At 51.1% G+C, this 17,731-nt stretch overlaps 1 protein-coding gene across 1 annotated transcript; it reads left to right on the top strand.

Annotated features, from left to right (window-relative positions):
* Positions 1–631: 631 nt before the first annotated feature.
* On the top strand, positions 632–13,233 carry LTAP1 (lipid transport auxiliary protein 1). Its single transcript, XM_032973971.2, has 7 exons — positions 632–1,597; positions 2,559–2,660; positions 4,672–4,789; positions 6,539–6,592; positions 7,478–7,641; positions 8,319–8,377; positions 9,052–13,233. The coding sequence occupies exons 1-7, from the start codon at positions 1,511–1,513 to the stop codon at positions 9,455–9,457; spliced, it is 990 nt and encodes a 329-aa protein (XP_032829862.2). The 5' UTR covers positions 632–1,510; the 3' UTR covers positions 9,458–13,233.
* The last annotated feature ends 4,498 nt before the right edge of the window (positions 13,234–17,731 follow it).

Raw genomic sequence — 17,731 nt, 5'->3', positions numbered from 1 at the left:
TCACATGACATTGACTTCTCCAAGACAGAGGTTCTTTGCAAGCCATCTGTCTCCCATGAGAGATTCGTTCATGAGGCTATCCACATATATAAACACAGAGACAATTTCAACCGAGAAGATGGATTCTGGCTTAGCAATCATTGGAAGGATTTGATAAACCATTTCGGGTCTTAATTGATTGTTCACGCTTACGGTGGCTTTCATTATTTTCGTCTCCCCCCTCCTCTTTTCCGAACATAGATGGACTGGCCCATCTGAATAACTGTCAAATCGCTCTCCGTGGTGCTGACGTTAAAAAACTAATTTTCTTGTTGTGGTTTTCACACCTGATGATGATTGCTTGTGTTGCAGTCGAAACGTCGTGAGAATTTTATTGTTTTATATTTTATTGTTTCCCTTCTACGTGACTTTACCGAAAGAACTAAGAATATGAATCCCTGCAGTCACGAAAGCTTTAAATCTAAATTCAGCACAGAGCTGTCAAAAAACAGTCTCAATACAGGAATCGATTCTCGATTCTTACGCGATTCCGATATCGCTTCCCGTTTTGCGAGTTTCGGAGTCGATCGCGTTTAGAATCGATACGTGTACTTCAACACAGGCTCGCGATTAACGGGTACCAAGGTGGAATCGTAAATGTAAGAATCGATTGCTGAAAGTTTCTGAACCCGGGGCGAGAGAGTAAAACAGCCAGCAACAAACAGCACTATCAACGTTGTTGGAACAGGTACTACCACAGGTCCAATAAACAGGCATGGGTGTGACCAAGAGGAATCGACAACATTCGACTCCGCAATAGTTTCAAAGGAGCGCCAATTTGTGAATCGATACACGTACTGTACACACACAGTCTCTTCCTGACGCCTGTGGGAGCCTCACGGGAGCCTGGGGGAGCCTCACGCCCAGGGGGAGCCTCACGCCCAGGGGGAGCCTCACGCCCGGGGGGAGCCTCACCCCTCGCGGGAGCCTCACGGGAGCCTCACGCCTCGCGTGAGCCTCACGCCCGGGGGGAGCCTCACGCCTCGCGGGAGCCTCACGGGAGCCTCACGCCCGGGGGGAGCCTCACGGGAGCCTCACGCCCGGGGGAGCCTCACGGGAGCCTCACGCCCGGGGGGAGCCTCACGCCTCACGGGAGCCTCACGCCCGGGGGGAGCCTCACGCCTCGCGGGAGCCTCACGGGAGCCTCACGCCCGGGGGAGCCTCACGGGAGCCTCACGCCCGGGGGAGCCTCACGGGAGCCTCACGCCTCACGGGAGCCTCACGGGAGCCTCACGCCCGGGGGAGCCTCACGCCTCGCGGGAGCCTCACGGGAGCCTCACGCCCGGGGGAGCCTCACGGGAGCCTCACGCCTCACGGGAGCCTCACGCCTCACGGGAGCCTCACGCCCGGGGGGAGCCTCACGCCTCGCGGGAGCCTCACGGGAGCCTCACGCCCGGGGGAGCCTCACGGGAGCCTCACGCCTCACGGGAGCCTCACGCCTCACGGGAGCCTCACGCCCCGCGCTGTTACCATGGCCGGTAACAGCAGCAGTCAGGAGGGGCAGCGGTTCAGGATCGCGGGGGTGAACGCGGTGCTCGTGATCGCGTACGGAGCCCTGGTGAGTAACGGGGTGAGGATAGGTGAGGGTTAGGGTTTAGTTTGGCCGAGGGTATAGAGGTAAGGGTTTGTAGGGAGAGAGAGAGAGGCGAGCTTTGGTGAGGGTGAGTTGGTTGAGCTTGAGTGACGGCAAGAGAGGTGAGGGTGGGTGAATATTTACCTTGCCTGCGAGTGAGGTGCGTCGCTTGGGTGAACGTGAGAGATGGGGGTTTTGGATCTTGAAACTCGGCTTTACCTAGTGTGTAGTGTGTGTGTGAGGTGGCGAGTGGTAGGGGGTGAGGGTGAGTTGTCCAATCCTTGCTAACCAGTTCAATTACGTGCGGCAGAAATCTGGATTCGAACCCTGGCCCTGAGCAGTGCCAGGCAAAGCGCGCTGAACCTCTTGAGCCACCCCATCCACTCCCAGAACTTTGACGTTTAAAGTTCATTCCTTGAATCGGCGGTCTTCATTGCAGTGCCCGCTGGGCCACTGACGACCCCTGGTGGGCCTTTAGTGCGGCCCCAGACGATACACAACGTGTGAGGTCACGCCCATCATCATCACTGCTGTCAAACCCTCACACTGATGATGTCTTAATTTTTCTATGGTTCTTTCGGTAAAGTCACGTCGATAGAAAAGAAAAAAATAATAAAAATGAAAAAAATTACAATACAAATATTTAAAACTGTATGTTTTATTTTCCATCTACGTGACTTTACCGAAAGTGCCGTAGAATATGAATTCCTGCAGTCGCGAAAAGTTTTAAGTCGGGTGTATTCATTATCGGCGAAAGCTGGCCTCCCTTGTGAAAATTAGTGAAGAGCGACGTCTGGAGAATCTCTCCAGCGGTTCGTGTGCCAAGTCCCACTAAGGGCTTGTACCCTTTAGCCGCTGCTCAGGTACACGTTGTGTGTGCGCACGCAAAAAGACGACGTCGAATGCGACGGCTGAGCCGTCTTTGTCTCTCTTCCTGCGGCCCCAGGTCTTCGTGCTGCTCTTCATCTTCGCCAAGCGGCAGATCATGCGCTTCACCATGCGAAGTCACAGGGGCCCGCATGTGGCCGTGGGTCACAACGCACCCAAGGTAAAGAGGGATTTTCTAAACGTACAGATACATACCTTTGTATTTTCAGCGCAATGATGTGCGGACGTTTTTTTTTGTGGAAATCAATCCAGGAAGCGCTTAACCCTAATGTGTTGCTAAGAGTAATTTGCTAAAGTTCGCTTTTAGGCTTCATTTAAATTCGCGATTTTAGGCGCCGCGGTAGTGAGAATGTTAGCTCCCTCGCCCGGTATACAGGAGGTCGTGGGTTTGATCCCTGCCCTGACGCCTGCGTGTCTCTTTCCCCGTGGTCGCGTGGATTTTACTCCTCCGGTTTTTCCCTCCACATTTAGAATCAACGTTCGTTTAAGAGTGTTTGACTGCTATACGTTGTCAATCTTGATTTGAAGCCTTCGTTACTGGCGGAATCCATACTCTCTGGTTCTTTCGGTAAAGTCACGTAGGTAGAAAAAATAATAATAGATCACGATGTAACGTTTCGATCGCAACGCAAGCGACCGTCATCCGTCGTCCGCCTGATGACGGTCGCGATCGAAACGTCGTGATCTGTTATATTTTCTACCTACGTGACTTTACTGAAAGAACCAAAGAGTGCGCTGTAAATTTCCTCGTGATAAGCGACTTTGTTGAGCTATCTTTTGTGATAGCCAGGTCGCTTCTGAAAAAGAGCGGTATAGCTACGTGGGCCTTACCTGATCAAATAAAATAGAAAATAGTTTAGTTCATAGATTTCCCGTGCTCACCATGACCTCCGTGTGCTCCGTTCCGAATGGTAGCCTTCCTCGTGACATCTCGACGCATTCGTCAATGACACTGGCCAGAAAAGTAAAAAAATATGTACAACAGGTAGTATTTTGGCCCTTATTCACGTTTTGGTGAGCCCATTGATGCGTAAAGAAGACGTGACTTTGCCCTTAACGTCGGCTATTCAATATTTGTTTCCTTTTAAGGACACACGGCGTTGTTGACGGATGTCTTGAGTGTTTTGTTATTTCGACTTGTTTACCACTGCCAGCACCAAATAGTTTGTTTAATTCTCAAGACCTCTGGAGCTCTGGCTCTAAGAGCGTGGTGTTTGTGGGTGTGTGTGTGTGTCCATGTGCGTTTCTACAGGGGAGTGGCAGTGTATTGGTTAGTGCACCCAGCGTCCTGAATTAGATTCCCGCTCGCGACCAATATCTAAACCAGTCCTGGGCCTCCCCTAGCTGGACTCAGTCTTAAACGAGTACCTGGTGCGGGTTTGTAAACATGGGGAGGGAAACGGAGGCCGGTCATGGTGCTGGCCACCCACCCACCGCCCTCGTGTGCCGTGCCGGCCTTCATAGGTACTACGGTAAAACCTTGGATTGCGAGCATAATTCGTTCCGGTAACGTGTTTGTAATCCAAAGCACTCGTATATCAAAGCACTCGTATATCAGTTGTGATCACGTGACGCTCGGCAGACAAAGCGTATATGTACTACTCGTATTGCAAGACCTCGCTCGTTTATCAAATTCATATTTAACAATTTTGCTCATCTATCAAAACGCTCTCAGACCAAGTTACTCGCAATTCAAGGTTTTACTGTACTGCTCGCTAACAACACTTATCCCACCAACAGTGTATGTATGTATGTTGAACTTCTTTCGCACCATATGAAGCCAACCGTGCAAATCGGAGGTGCGGGGGAAGGACAACAAACTAAACAAAAAAATGCGGTTCGAAAGAAGTAAGTTTTCAATCTTGATTTGAAAGCACATAGCTCCAATGGCTTCCTAACATCGGAAGGAAGGGCGTTCCAAACGGCCGCAGAAAGCACATCTGGAGCGCGCGATGCAGTGACCATCTTTGTGCGATGGTTAGCCAAAAGCTGCTGCGACGATGACTGGAGTTCGCGTGATGGTTTATACTCCTCGACGAGATCAGCGTGGTATTGTGGTTCATTTGTGGAAAGCACTTGGTAATGAGTCGTTCAGAAACCGGAAGCCAATGCAGTGCGGTAAGGACTATACGGGGGCGGGGGGGGGGATGTTTGTCTTTGTGCGTCTCCAGGATCTCAGGGAGGAGATAGAGAGGCGGCTGAGTCGTATCCAGGAGCTGTCGTGGGCGCCCAAATTCCTGACGGAGTCCGACCCACGCCTTCAGCAGCTGCAGGAGCTCGGGCCAAATTGTGCGTAAACTTCCCTTGTGGCGCATTCCCACAGCCAGATGTAGCGCCCACAATAACAATACAGTACATGGGTATGCGTGTTGAACTTCTCTCGCGCCGTACGTAGCCAACCGTGCTAATCGGAGGTGCGGGGGAAGGATGACGAACTAAACGCAAAAGGCAGTTGTAAAGAAAGGAATTTTCAATCTAATCCGATCTCTAAATCGTACAGGAACCAGAACCGCCTGAATTTAGCGCGTGATAAACTTGGATCAATCGATCGATTGAGCGCGCATTCACGCCAACTCTGCAAAATCGATCAAAAATATCTGCTGCCAGACTCTTCATGCCATGAACAAAACCCTAGAAATGAGACGAGGGAGGGAAATATTATCGCGGACGCGAGGTACCTCACTCCAGGAAGCGCCTTGTTGATTTCTTCAAATTAAACTAAATCTCTTCTTTATACGCGATATTTTATTTGAAGGAATTTTTTTTTATTTGAAGGACAAGTTTACCTATCGTACTATGCACCCAGATAGATGGCGTTTAAGCACTGGATTTAAATTGCAAAAATTCTCTCCTCGGAAATGGATCTAACGGTGTTGTAAATGATATCTTGATTGTATACTGAAACAGTGTCCCAGATAACATGATGAGAATCACTGACAATCATCAATGTTTGAATTCGTTTTTATTTTAATTCTCCTTCAGAGTATATTTGTTTTTACTTGTGCGTTAAATATAAGTTATCGTTGTTTTAGCGGTGAGTCTCTGCTCTCCGGCTTCCCGAATGAAAAGTGAGCAACGTCTCTTGCCCAACCCTGGCCCAGCCCGCTCACAACTTAATGGAATAACACGAAGGAGATGAATAGACACTAAAAACCAACTCGCCACTTGAATCGGATCGCGATGCCGAGTCGCGAAAGGTCACCCGACCGCCTGTGGTGGGGATCGTTCCTACCCCACCCGTGGGCGCGTGACGTTGGCTTCTTGTTTACCTACTTTAATATCCTTTGCACATCCGCAACATCAAATGCACCGTGACTTTCAAGGAACATCTGAAGGCCTCAATCCGTTTGGGTCAGGCTTTCGAGCGGCCCTGAGCTTGCCTCCGCGCCTCTTGAGTTGTTGAATTGTCCGCAAAATGTGGCGCGCTACGAAATGTCATCATCGTTAATAGTAGCGGCCTCCCCGATGGGTTTGAGCGAGACGCGACGCTAGAAGAGACCACCGGTTGAGACTCGACGACCGAAGTGGCAGCCAACGGAGGGGACAACACCTGAGAAGACGTCCACCATGGACTCGGGGAGAGAGCGACGGAATCGGGGCTTGTTCGTGCGGACAGCCACGTGGATCGCCGCGAGAGCCGAGCGAGACGGAATCGGAATCTTTGTTTATATTGGAGGAATTTGATGAGCCTCGAAGCTCTATTTCACAGATGTCCAGTCAGGGGCACGGGGTCAGAACGTTACAACAACAAACAGTACAGAAACACGGTACGAGTGTAAAGTATAGCAAAGGTAAACACATCACTTAAAAAAAATATACAAATAAATCTAAACTGTTTTTTTTTTATCTTACCAGGTGAAGCACACTGAACTATTAGCTTTTTTTAGAAGCGACCTGGCTACAAATGATAGCTCAGTGAAGTGGCTTATCACGTGCAAGTTTCTAGCAACTTGGTGCGGTACGGTGGGGGAGGACTACAACATCCAACAGTGGATAGATCACGACCTGTTGACGGTGTGCCTGTGGGTTGTGTTGCAGGTGGATATAACTACTTGTACAGAATGAAAGCGCTTGATGCTGTTGACCAGCTGGGTGAGTTGAACATGTGCTGCGTTGTCTGAGGTTTGAGTCGAACATTCTGGGTTCCACCAAAGACAAAGATCCCCCCGTGTAGCCTTTAACAAACTGTAGGGGCAAGTGCTGTTAGCGAGCACCTATGAAGGCCGACACGGCACACGAGGTGGTGGGTGGCCAGCACCACGCCCGGCCGCCTTTGTCTCCCTAGTAGCGATGTTGACACACCGCACCAGGCACTCATTTGAGGCTGAGTCGATCTAGCGGAGGCCCAGGACCGGTTCAGATATTTGTCACTGGTGTTGTTGGCCGTGAGCGGGAATCGAACCTGGGTCGCCGGGCTCGTAGCGCGGCGCGCTAACCGCTACACCACCACCATACACACAAAGACAAAGATCGCCCGTATAGCCTTTAACAGACTGTTGGGCAAGAGCTAGCACGGTGCACGAGGGGGCGGCGTGACACCGGCACCACGCCGGTCCGGCCACGTTCGTCACTCGACATGAAACCCCCCCACCCGCCCCCTCGACTTAAGCTGCCTTTTTCTCCAAACTAAACAATTTTTTTTATTTTACCAGATAAGACCCACTGAGCTACACGGCTGTTTTTTCAGAAGCGACCTGGCCACAAGTGATAGCTCAACGGAGTTGCTTATCATCGCGTTGAAAAGTATAACCGCCAAATACTAAAGAAACGCGTTGCGTTGAATCTAAACGTGGTGAAAACCAGAGGGCCCGGAGAAAAATCCAGGCGACCACGGGAAGGTAGAACACGCAAATTCCAAATATACAGCAGACATCAGCGTCGACATCGAACCCGAGCTCCTGTATACCAGCTGAGGTAGTTAACGTCTCGCCACCGCGGGGCCCTAACGCCTGACACAACACGGTGTGGGTGGCACAGACGAGCGGCTGCAAGAGCTGGAGCCGCTGATGCGCTGCCACGCGCGAAACCTCCGCGTCCACCTTCTCGACCTGCTGAGGACCCACCCGGGGGAGCTGACGGTGTGCGACAGCACCGTGCACGCGTTCGCGGACGCCTACGATCACGCCCGCTACGGCACGCAGGCGAGTAGAGGGAGGCGTGGTGGGAGTGGGTGGGGAGGCCTCTTTTACTCGCCCTAAGACGGGTTCACTAACCCACTTAGGGGTGCCGCGGTGGCTAGGAGATGTTAACTACCTCGCCTGGTATGCAGGAGGTCGTGGGTTCGATCCCGACCCGGACGCCTCCCCTCCAGGTCCTCCGGTTTTTCCCTCCACATTTCAGATCATTCGTTTAGAGCTTTGGTTCTTAACGTGGGGTACGCTCACCCCCTGGGGGTGCGAGATTCCCTTTCTGAGAAGCAGAGGGTTGCAGGCTGCAGTAAAGGTTAACAACCACCGGGTTTAGAATATTTGGCTGCTATCAATTTCCGCACGATGATGAGCTACTTCGTTGAGCTATGATTTGTCTCCAGGTCGCTTCTGAAAAGGAGCAACATAGCTCAGTGGGCCTGACCTGGTAAAAATAAAAAATAAAAGTTTCTCCTGGCAACTTCGCAGTGCAGTGGGTTTGGAGTTTTTCACAAATCTTCGTGATTCACCAACCTTGGCCTTCACGGTTCTGTATCTGCAAAGTCCAGCTCTGGTTGTGTGTTTAAGGAAACCCCGTACCGGATTTACAGTTAGACGGTACTCAGATCAGAAGGGCTATAAGGAACGTCCTGTGATTAATGTAACATCCGTGTCCTGATTGTCCATCCCAGGAGTTTGGAGAGGTGGAATTTGAGAAGTACATGGATCTCCTGAATGAGCTCATGAATGGGTAAGCAAGCGGGTGAAAAAATGTACAATGCAATAATATTCCAATGAATGTGTAACTTAATGTCTTGTATTGTCCCAGCCAAGCCAGCACGGTTAGGGGTGCTTTCCCGCTGACTATTTGCCGAGCCGAGCCGGTAACAAACCCGTGATACACTGGCGTCATGAGACATCTTGGTCTAGCTCGGGGCCAAGCAGGGCCAGGGGGCGGCAGTAAATTATTTTTGGCGTACGTTGCGTTGGCCGGCAACGCCATCAGAAGGCGACGGCTTCGGACGTGGCCTTCAGTAAACGGCAAACAAACTAAACTAAAAACTAAACTGATTTTTATTTCACCAGGTAAGGCCCACTGAGCTATATAGGTATTTTTCAGAAGCCACCTAGCCGCAATTGATAGCTGCACGAGAAGCGGCTTATCACACGGACATTTAAAGCGGCCAAATATTCTGAACGCGTGATGTCGATGCTAAATGTGGGGGGAATAACCGGAGGACCCGGAGAAAAATCCGCACGACCACGGGGAGAGAGACGCGCAAAAACTCCCAAATATACGGCAGGCGTCGGGGTCCGGATCAAACCCACGGCGTCCTGTGTACCAGGCGGCGGAGTTAACATCTCACCACCGCTGCGCCCAGCTGACTCTTGCCGCTCCTCTGGTGTTGACGAAACCCCCCGCAGCGTGCAGTCGCAGGCGATCGCTCAGCAACAGCAGCACCGGGCAGCTGCCCGCGAACTCGGCTTCCCCGGCGGCGGCGGCGGCGGCGGCGGTTCGTCAACGAGCGGCGACACCAACTCGCCTCCCTCGGACGGGCGGCACGGCACCTCCGGCCCGCGGGGAGCCGCGGGCAACTCGACCTCGTCGCCCGCCTCCCCGACGTCTCCGTCGTCGTCGACGTGCACCGCCAACGCCCCTTCCTCGTCGTCCTCGTCCGCCGCGGCCGCGGCGGCCTCCGCCACCTCCGCCGCAGCCGCCACCGTGCAGGTCACGTACCTGCCGGCGGCGGGGCCCCGCACGCGGAGACCCAAACACTTCCTGGAGCTCAAGGGCAAGGACAGCTACCGCACACTCGAGAGCACCATGTGAACCTGCTGAGGATTTTTCTTTAAAAAAAAAAAAAAAAACCCCATCCGTCACACCGTTTACCCCTCGTTACGTTTACTACGTCAACTGTTTGGTTGTTGTCGATGTTGTTGTTGTTGGTGCCCTGTGAGGTGGTCAGGGAGGAGGGGGAGAGGGTTGCCTGATGAAGCTGATTGTAATCACCGGCGAAACGTCACAGTACTCGAATTGTAAATGCTGCGAGCTTACTCTCCAACACACAACCCAACCGGTGTGCCGAAGTAGTAACGAATTTCGATTTGAAGCTTTCGTGACTGCAAGGATTCATCTTCTTTGGTTCTTTCGGTAAAGTCACGTAGAATGAGAATACAATTTTACTGTGTTATTTTATTATTTTATTCCCATTCTACGTGACTTTACCGAAAGAACCAAAGAAGATAGTAACGAATTTGCCGCGTTCTGTTTACGTGACGAACCTTACTAATTGGCCGTGTCGGGTGGTGGGCCGCTTTAACGACGCACATTTATACTTACGCGATCTAACCCCAAAAAAAAAAACAACTCTTATTGCGGATGTTAAGATCCTGGATTTGAACCCGGGCGTCGGCGGCTACTCGACCGTGACGTAAGTGCGGGGGGGGGCGGGGGGGGGGGTCTCCAGTGTGGATAGAGGCAGTGGGTTACGGTCAGCACGGTCGCTCAACGTTCACCCATCGACAAAGATCGTCGCTTTGAATTCGTTTTTTTTTTTTGTGTCCCCGCGAAGTGACGGCTCGGTAGCTCGGAGGTCATAGGCGCAGAGCCAGCCACCGATGAGATCATTTTTGTGTTTGTACCCCACTTGTTTGGCCAGGAGAGAGGCTCACCAAGTCTCATGCCTTTTTTTCCCCAGGAGGATCCTGCCAAGTGGAGAGAGCCAACGACCGCACGCCAAACGGTCGCGTTATACATTTGGTTCGGCAATTTATTTTGGAAGCAAAAAAAAATCCTTCCCTCGGAATCGAACGTTGGCTTTTGATGTGTGATGAACATTTTTCCTCTGCAGCAGAGCGCATGGGAATGCGTTGACCCCTCTGGTGTGTGTGGATAAAGTCACTCGGAGCGATGGTGAAAGTCGTTCTGTAAAGTCTGCTTCTCAACCACGTTCCATTAAAGGTGAAAAAAGCCGACGGATATCAATAATTGCCTGATATAGCTCTCTTTTGCAGTCACCGCTTCAAATCCCCTCGGCTGCTGCGAGGTGGCCAGGAGATGGCGGTACAGCGAGGCTTTTTGTGTGCACCCATCTGTGTGTCGCTTTGAGTCTGACCCACTCGCAGTTGTGTATTCATACTTCTGTCGAGAGCATTGTCTCATGCCCCGGGGGGAGGTTGCCTTGAAACTCATTGTGCTGCCCTAAGGGCTTGTGAGTGAATGGGTGCCAGTGTCTCGTGGATGCTTAGGGACTCGTTTGGTCCTGCCCTGGCTGCCCCAGGGGCTCATCATCGTTGTTGTCACAGTGGTGGTGTCGGGGTCTGGTTGCTTGGTCCCAGGCTGTGCTGCAGCGTTTCCCTCTCTCTCTCTCCTGTGTGTTTCCCTTCTCTGACTATTACCACCCCACCCCACCGCCACACCCCCCCCCCCCCCGCGTATCCGTATGTATATATTCAGCGTGCTTCAAAAAATGTTAACAGTTCCGAGAATTTGGTAAAATACCATGTGACATGTGCTGCTGCCTCCGGGCTCTGGAGACCACCTGGAGAAGATTCCAGGCCACGTGTTGACAACGATGACGAACACGTGGGAGACTCCTTGACTTTTTGAAGCTATTAACATTACATTTGTTTTCATTTTGATTTAAAGCTTTCGTGACTGCAGGGATTCATATTCTTGGTTCTTTCGGTAAAGTCACGTAGAAGAGAAACAATAAAATGACAAAAATAAAAATATATTGTTTCCCTTCTACGTGACTTTACCGAAAGAACCAAGAATATCTTCGTTATCATGTTACAGTGTAGTATTATCCGTTCTTTTTTCATTAAAAACGATAGTCCCGTAAAAAGTGTTAACATTTTTGTAAGCACCCTGTATTTGGAGTTTGCGTGTCTCTCTCTCCCCGTGGCCGCGTGGATTTTTCTCCGGGGCCTCCGGTTTTTCCCTCCGCAATGTATCATCGACGTCACGCGTTTAAAGTATTTGGTTGCGACACATTTCCACACGATGTACAATTCCTTTAGATGCAGTTTCATGCAGTGGCTGTATAAATCGTGGGGAGGTGGGGGGGGTGGGTGTTGGTGGGGATGTGGGGACATTGGCACAGTGGTTCACTCAGCGCAGCCACAAAGCAACTGAGATGTTCCGGCCACGGCCGACGACAGCGGCATCTGAGCCGTCCATAACACATCAATGTATTGACAACTCTTTATTAATCCGCTGCCGGATGAAGGCTTTCCCACTGCTTGTGTCGGTCATGGGGGGGGGGGGGGGTGGATTGACCACATTTTATTACTGGTAAGCGTGGAGTTTGTGAAGAGGTTGTCCAGGACCGGTTGAGGTATCACTCCCCACGAATGTCAAGCCATGAATGGCAATCAAACGAGGGTCTTTGGGTTCACAGTGCGGTGCTCTAACCGCTGTGCGTACAATACGGGGGGGGGGGGGGGGTGGGGGGTGTCGCTGTCCCAACGAATCCTTGAAGAGGCCCCAGTCTAGACGCCTTCTGTTTGTGCACCGGCCCTTTCGGCCGAGTGTCTGAGCTTCCACAATGGCACGGGGTCAGTCGTGGCATTTGACCTCTGACCAACGTGACCCTAAAACCCCAGCTTTACTGGTCCCAGCCACAGATTGGCTGTCGGTCCGAGCATTGTCAGCTGTTCTCTAACGCGACAGCACGAGCGTTGGCTTATTGTTCATTATTATTACTACAGTCTGTTCTCCTCTAGCGCGGTAGTTGCGTTCCTGAAGAACACCGCGTTGTGGAAAAATCGCGTTACAGTGAATAATGTAGGGGAAAGCGCAGTCCGCGATAACAGGTGAGATGCGTACGCAGGCTTTAACAAAAGCCGAGGCTCGTGGGTAGCATCTAGAAGCATCCAGCAGCATCCCGCCTTCCTGTGATGCTACGCCGAGGCAGCCGTCTCTACCGCTTATTCTCACTCGCGCGACGTAATTCTGTTCGCTCGATCGCGTTATATCCGATTCGCATCCGCGTTATATGAAAAAAAAATATCTTCCCGAATACATTCATTGCGTTCTGTCCCAATTCGCATTTTGAAAACGTGCAGCGTTGTAGTAGTACAGACTGTGTTATTATAGTTATTGTTGTAATGTTGCCGGAGCATGGAGAGGTAGGTACACGCTCGGAGTTACACCGAGAGACAGACGAGAGGTGAGGGGATTAAAAAAACAACTCAATATTTCAAGAGCCCACGATGCACTGCGTGGTAAACACGAGGTCACGTGGTGAACACGAGGTCACGTGGTGGGGCCCTTGATGAGCCGCATGTTGCCAACGCCTGGGATAGATCATCGGCTGATTATGAATCGTGATTTTTGTTGGAGTACAGCAAGTAGGTGGTTCTGCCCATTGTACGTGCGGCTTTTCTCCATGCACCGTTTTTTTTTACACCAGTAATGATGTTGCACTTAAAAAATATATATATAAAGTCATTGGCTAAACATTGCAATCGGGACTGCTAAAAAAAATACTCTCTAACTCTTTGGGGCTTTGGTGAAGGCGTGTAATTGTTCATTTATGAGCATACATTGATTTGCGCGTCAAATGTATGATTGTAACGCGTCAATAAACCCTGATGATTGTCCTTGCGAATTATCTGCACCTTTTGCGAAGTTGGGCCGATTGCATTTGCCCTGCATCGAGACGGAGCAACAGACCAGACGCTGGAGACGAGTCAATAATACTCGCCAGCCATCACTGACATTACCCAGTAAAATCTTATGAAATATATTGTTTTATATGTATTTTATTGTTTCCCTTCAACGTGACTTTACCGAAAGAGCTAAGAATATGAATTACTGCAGTCACGAAAGCTTTAAATCAGTAAAATAATATTTTAAAAATATATATAATAGGTTGACGTTTCAGGCAATGACTCTTCAGAAAACAGAGATGGGGCAGAGAGGCTGGCTGACGAGAAGTTCGCACTTGAAACTGTGGCACCCTGAGAAAAATGAGATTTTTGTTTGTTAAGTTGACTTTTGATTTGACATGAAACAGTTTTGTATTGGCGGACCTTGGAAATTCAAAGAGGACCCATGTGCAGATGGTACAGGCCTAGTGCCAATCCACTGTTGGATAATGTCTGGCCTCCCGTCATCGTGGAGGGCGGTTTATTTGACCATACTTCACCGGAACGGCTTGGTGGATGACCGGGTAGCCGAGCACAGCAATGGATTCTGTTGCACTAAACTACACCACCACCACCGTGTAAGTCAAAATGTAGACACCGTATGTGTGTGCCCTGGAATTAAAAAAAAAGTAACATGATGAAAATTTGAATTGGGAGGCATGGGGGGGGAGGGTGCTGCATTGAGGTGGAAAGAGTTATGTGTGCGCTTCACCCATTGTGAAAGAGCTGTGTACAGAGTGAAGTCATGCCTGGCCGAAGCGCATTAGCATATGACTGGATTCCAAGTCTCCAAAAGGAATCGAGGGTTGAATGGTATAGAAATAATCAGACAATACACAGCCTCTTTCCCATATCTGCCCCCTCCTCCTCCGCCGCATAAATAAATAACCTTTTTTTTACCCTCTCACATCACATCGCCCACCACGGCCGCCTTCTAGCAGTGAATTATTTCAGCCGCATTTGTTTTTTTTAAACATTCAGTTGTCTCATCAGCAGGGGCATTCTATCTTCGAGCAGTGCTGGTGGACTGCTCGAATGTGTTCAATGTTTGAGAGGCAGAAAAGATTCGATTCCTGGAGGAGAGGGGAATCAATGCTCGCCCATGTGATGATCATCACAGCTTTGGTCAATGAACTGCTGGCTAAGGTCACCTCCCCAGCCATGTCGGTCACGAGTGTTGTTCGACCATACTTCACCATGCTGGTCACTGCAGGTTGAAGGGAGACCCAGCATTCGCCACCGTCTGGTAGCCGTGGCCTAGGAGATAACCTGGGTCGCCCGGTCTTGTCTTGTCCATGCAGGTTCCAAAACATTGATGTATCGAAAGCAGAACATCGATGTGACCGGTGTACCGTACCTATATTTTTTGCCCATTCCTACTCCATACACACGACCCGGACTCCACCACTCGCACACATTCCTACAATTACAAAGACCCCCCCGTATAGCCTTAACAGACTTTTGTGGAAAGTGCAGTTAGCGAGTCGCACTGATGAAGGCCGGAACAGTACACGAGGGGGTGGTTGGCCAGCACCACGCCCGGCTGCCTTTGTCTCACCAGTGACGATGTTTACAGATCGTACCAGGTACTCATTTGAGGCTGAGTCGACACGCAACTTTAACGCCTCCATACATAGCACACACACACACTTGTATGGATACGAGAGCCCGCACATCGCACGGGACGGAGCCACACTCGGTTTGATTCCTGGCCGCGGTGGAGGACTTCTAAGCATTCTGGGAATTCCTGGGACCGCGGAGTCTCGGCACACCCGGTTGGACTCTGGGTAGAATTCGCCACCTGAGTTCGAGTCCAGGTGGTTGCCTCAGCCGCTCAGTGGAGGCCAAGGGGCGACTTGGGAGTTTGGGGGTCTGCCAGGACCGCTCCGTCATTGCGGAGAAGATTAGAATCAGAGTATTTATTTATCCTGGAGAAATCCGATGAGCTATGAAGCTCTTTTTCACAGGTGTCCAGTAGGGGTGGGTCAGGATGATGGAGTTGAGGGGCTGCCGGGCACACCTGGGCCACCCTGGGACCTCGCACTCGGGCAACCTGGGGACCCTGCACCTGGGAAACCTGGGGACCCTGCACCTGGGAAACCTGGGGACCCTGCACCTGGACAACCTGGGGACCCTGCACCTGGACAACCTGGGGACCCTGCACCTGGGCCACCCTGGGACCCTGCACCTGGGCCACCTGGGGACCCTGCACCTGGGCCACCCTGGGACCCTGCACCTGGGCCACCTGGGGACCCTGCACCTGGACAACCTGGGGACCCTGCACCTGGGCCACCTGGGGACCCTGCACCTGGGCCACCTGGGGACCCTGCACCTGGGCCACCTGGGGACCCTGCACCTGGGCCACCTGGGGACCCTGCACCTGGGCCACCTGGGGACCCTGCACCTGGGAAACCTGGGGACCCTGCACCTGGGTAACCTGGGGACCCTGCACCTGGGCAACCTGGGGACCCTGCACCTGGGCCACCTGGGGACCCTGCACCTGGGCCACCTGGGGACCCTGCACCTGGGCCACCTGGGGACCCTGCACCTGGGCCACCTGGGGACCCTGCACCTGGGCCACCTGGGGACCCTGCACCTGGGCCACCTGGGGACCCTGCACCTGGGAAACCTGGGGACCCTGCACCTGGGTAACCTGGGGACCCTGCACCTGGGCAACCTGGGGACCCTGCACCTGGGCCACCTGGGGACCCTGCACCTGGGTAACCTGGGGACCCTGCACCAGGGAAACCTGGGGCCATGGGCAACCTGGGGACCCTGCACCTGTAGCCGGGGACCGTGAGGTGAGCGCGACCTGTGTTCTGTGTTGCTTCACGTCTCGTGCTAAACACTCCCCATCATCAGCCAACCGAGCGATGTGCCTGCTGCCCCGTCACGAGTCCTGTAGGGTGTGAATCAACGTGCATTTACATTTACACACGGTGATAAAGACACTTCCATTGAGTTTGTCCGCTGGTGTGCTGTTGCTTCTGACGACATTTTGCCTTTAAAAGCGATCGTTTTCAAGAAAATAGATCGATTATCCAACATGTTTGAGGTGTAAGCCATACGTTTTACGTGAAATGAAAGTTAATCTAAGCACTGAGGCATTTTTATTTCGTAAACGTACGTTTTATTTTTTTGTAAATTTCTGTAAAAAAACTTATTGTCCAAATAAGCATTTTGAACTTGATATTAGCGCCCCTAAGTGAGGAAATTCTCCAATTCGCCATTCTCAGGGTGCTATTTATGGTTCGGCGCTTCGTTTCATGTTGATATTTGCATGGCATCTCGCTTTCGGCTTAAATGTGTCGGGAATCCAGCGGAAATCGCTATTTATGCTTGAAAAGGAGCGTTTGTAAGGTAACTTGTAATGGAACAGCGCCCCCTAGTGGCGGAGCAGCGCCCCCTAGTGGACAAAAGATTTTTATATTCTTGGTTCTTTCGGTAAAGTCACGTAGGAAGGGAAACAAAACAAAATATTGTTTTATATTTTACAACCAAGAATTTGAATACCTGCAGTCACGAAAGCTTTAAATCGAAAGTTTTTTTAGTTCCAAGAAAGGTTTTCACTTCCCCCCCCCTCCCTTTCCCCTCCCCATCTGCTTCTCTCCGCTTCCTCCATCTTCTTCCAGGTTACATCCTCCCCTCCAGCGTGGTCCTCTCCATCATCCTCCTGCACGCACCGCAGCACCTGACATTCGTACAGAGACACACGTTAACCAATCAATCCCACGTACGCACTTTATTCGTTAACGAATCACGCACCTCTCCGTTCGAAGTGCGGCGTCTCCGTACCGTGTTAATCCACGGGTTATTGTTCGTGGGTGCGTTTCGAACCCAGGCTCACTCCACGTTGCCGGCCTCTCGCTCAGCGTGCTGCACCACCGCAGCTCCCACAGTCAGAAGGGGGGGGGGAGGCTTGAGCCGGCTGTCGTGATTGCACTTGGACGTGGCTCTACGGTGGAGTACGATTGACGACATGATCGTGCAAGTGGCATATTTAACAACAACACCAACAACTTAAATTTTGATTTAAAGCTTTCGTGACTGCAGGGATTCATATTCTTGGTTCTTTCGGTAAAGTCACGTAGAAGGGAAACAATAAAATAATGAAAAAATATAAAACAATAAAATTCTCACGACGTTTCGACTGCAACACAAGCAATCATCATCAGGTGTGAAACCCACAGCAAGAAAATTTGAAAGAAAAAAAAACGCCACTTTTTTCAAATTTTCTTGCTGTGGTTTTCACACCTGATGATGATTGCTTGTGTTGCAGTCGAAACGTCGTGAGAATTTTATTGTTTTATATTTTTATAATTTTATTGTTTCCCTTCTACGTGACTTTACCGAAAGAACCAAGAATAACAAAAACTTAGTTGGATTTGAACATAGGTCGTCAGAGTCGCGGGGCTGGTAGCGTTACCGCTACGCGAAGTGAGATTGTGAT

This window comes from Petromyzon marinus, chromosome 52, assembly GCF_048934315.1.
Source record: "Petromyzon marinus isolate PM22_M1 ecotype Great Lakes invasive population chromosome 52, UKy_Petmar_22M1.pri1.0, whole genome shotgun sequence".
Classification (NCBI taxonomy): Eukaryota; Metazoa; Chordata; class Hyperoartia; order Petromyzontiformes; family Petromyzontidae; genus Petromyzon; species Petromyzon marinus.
This window is presented reverse-complemented; position numbering and strand designations above follow the sequence as displayed.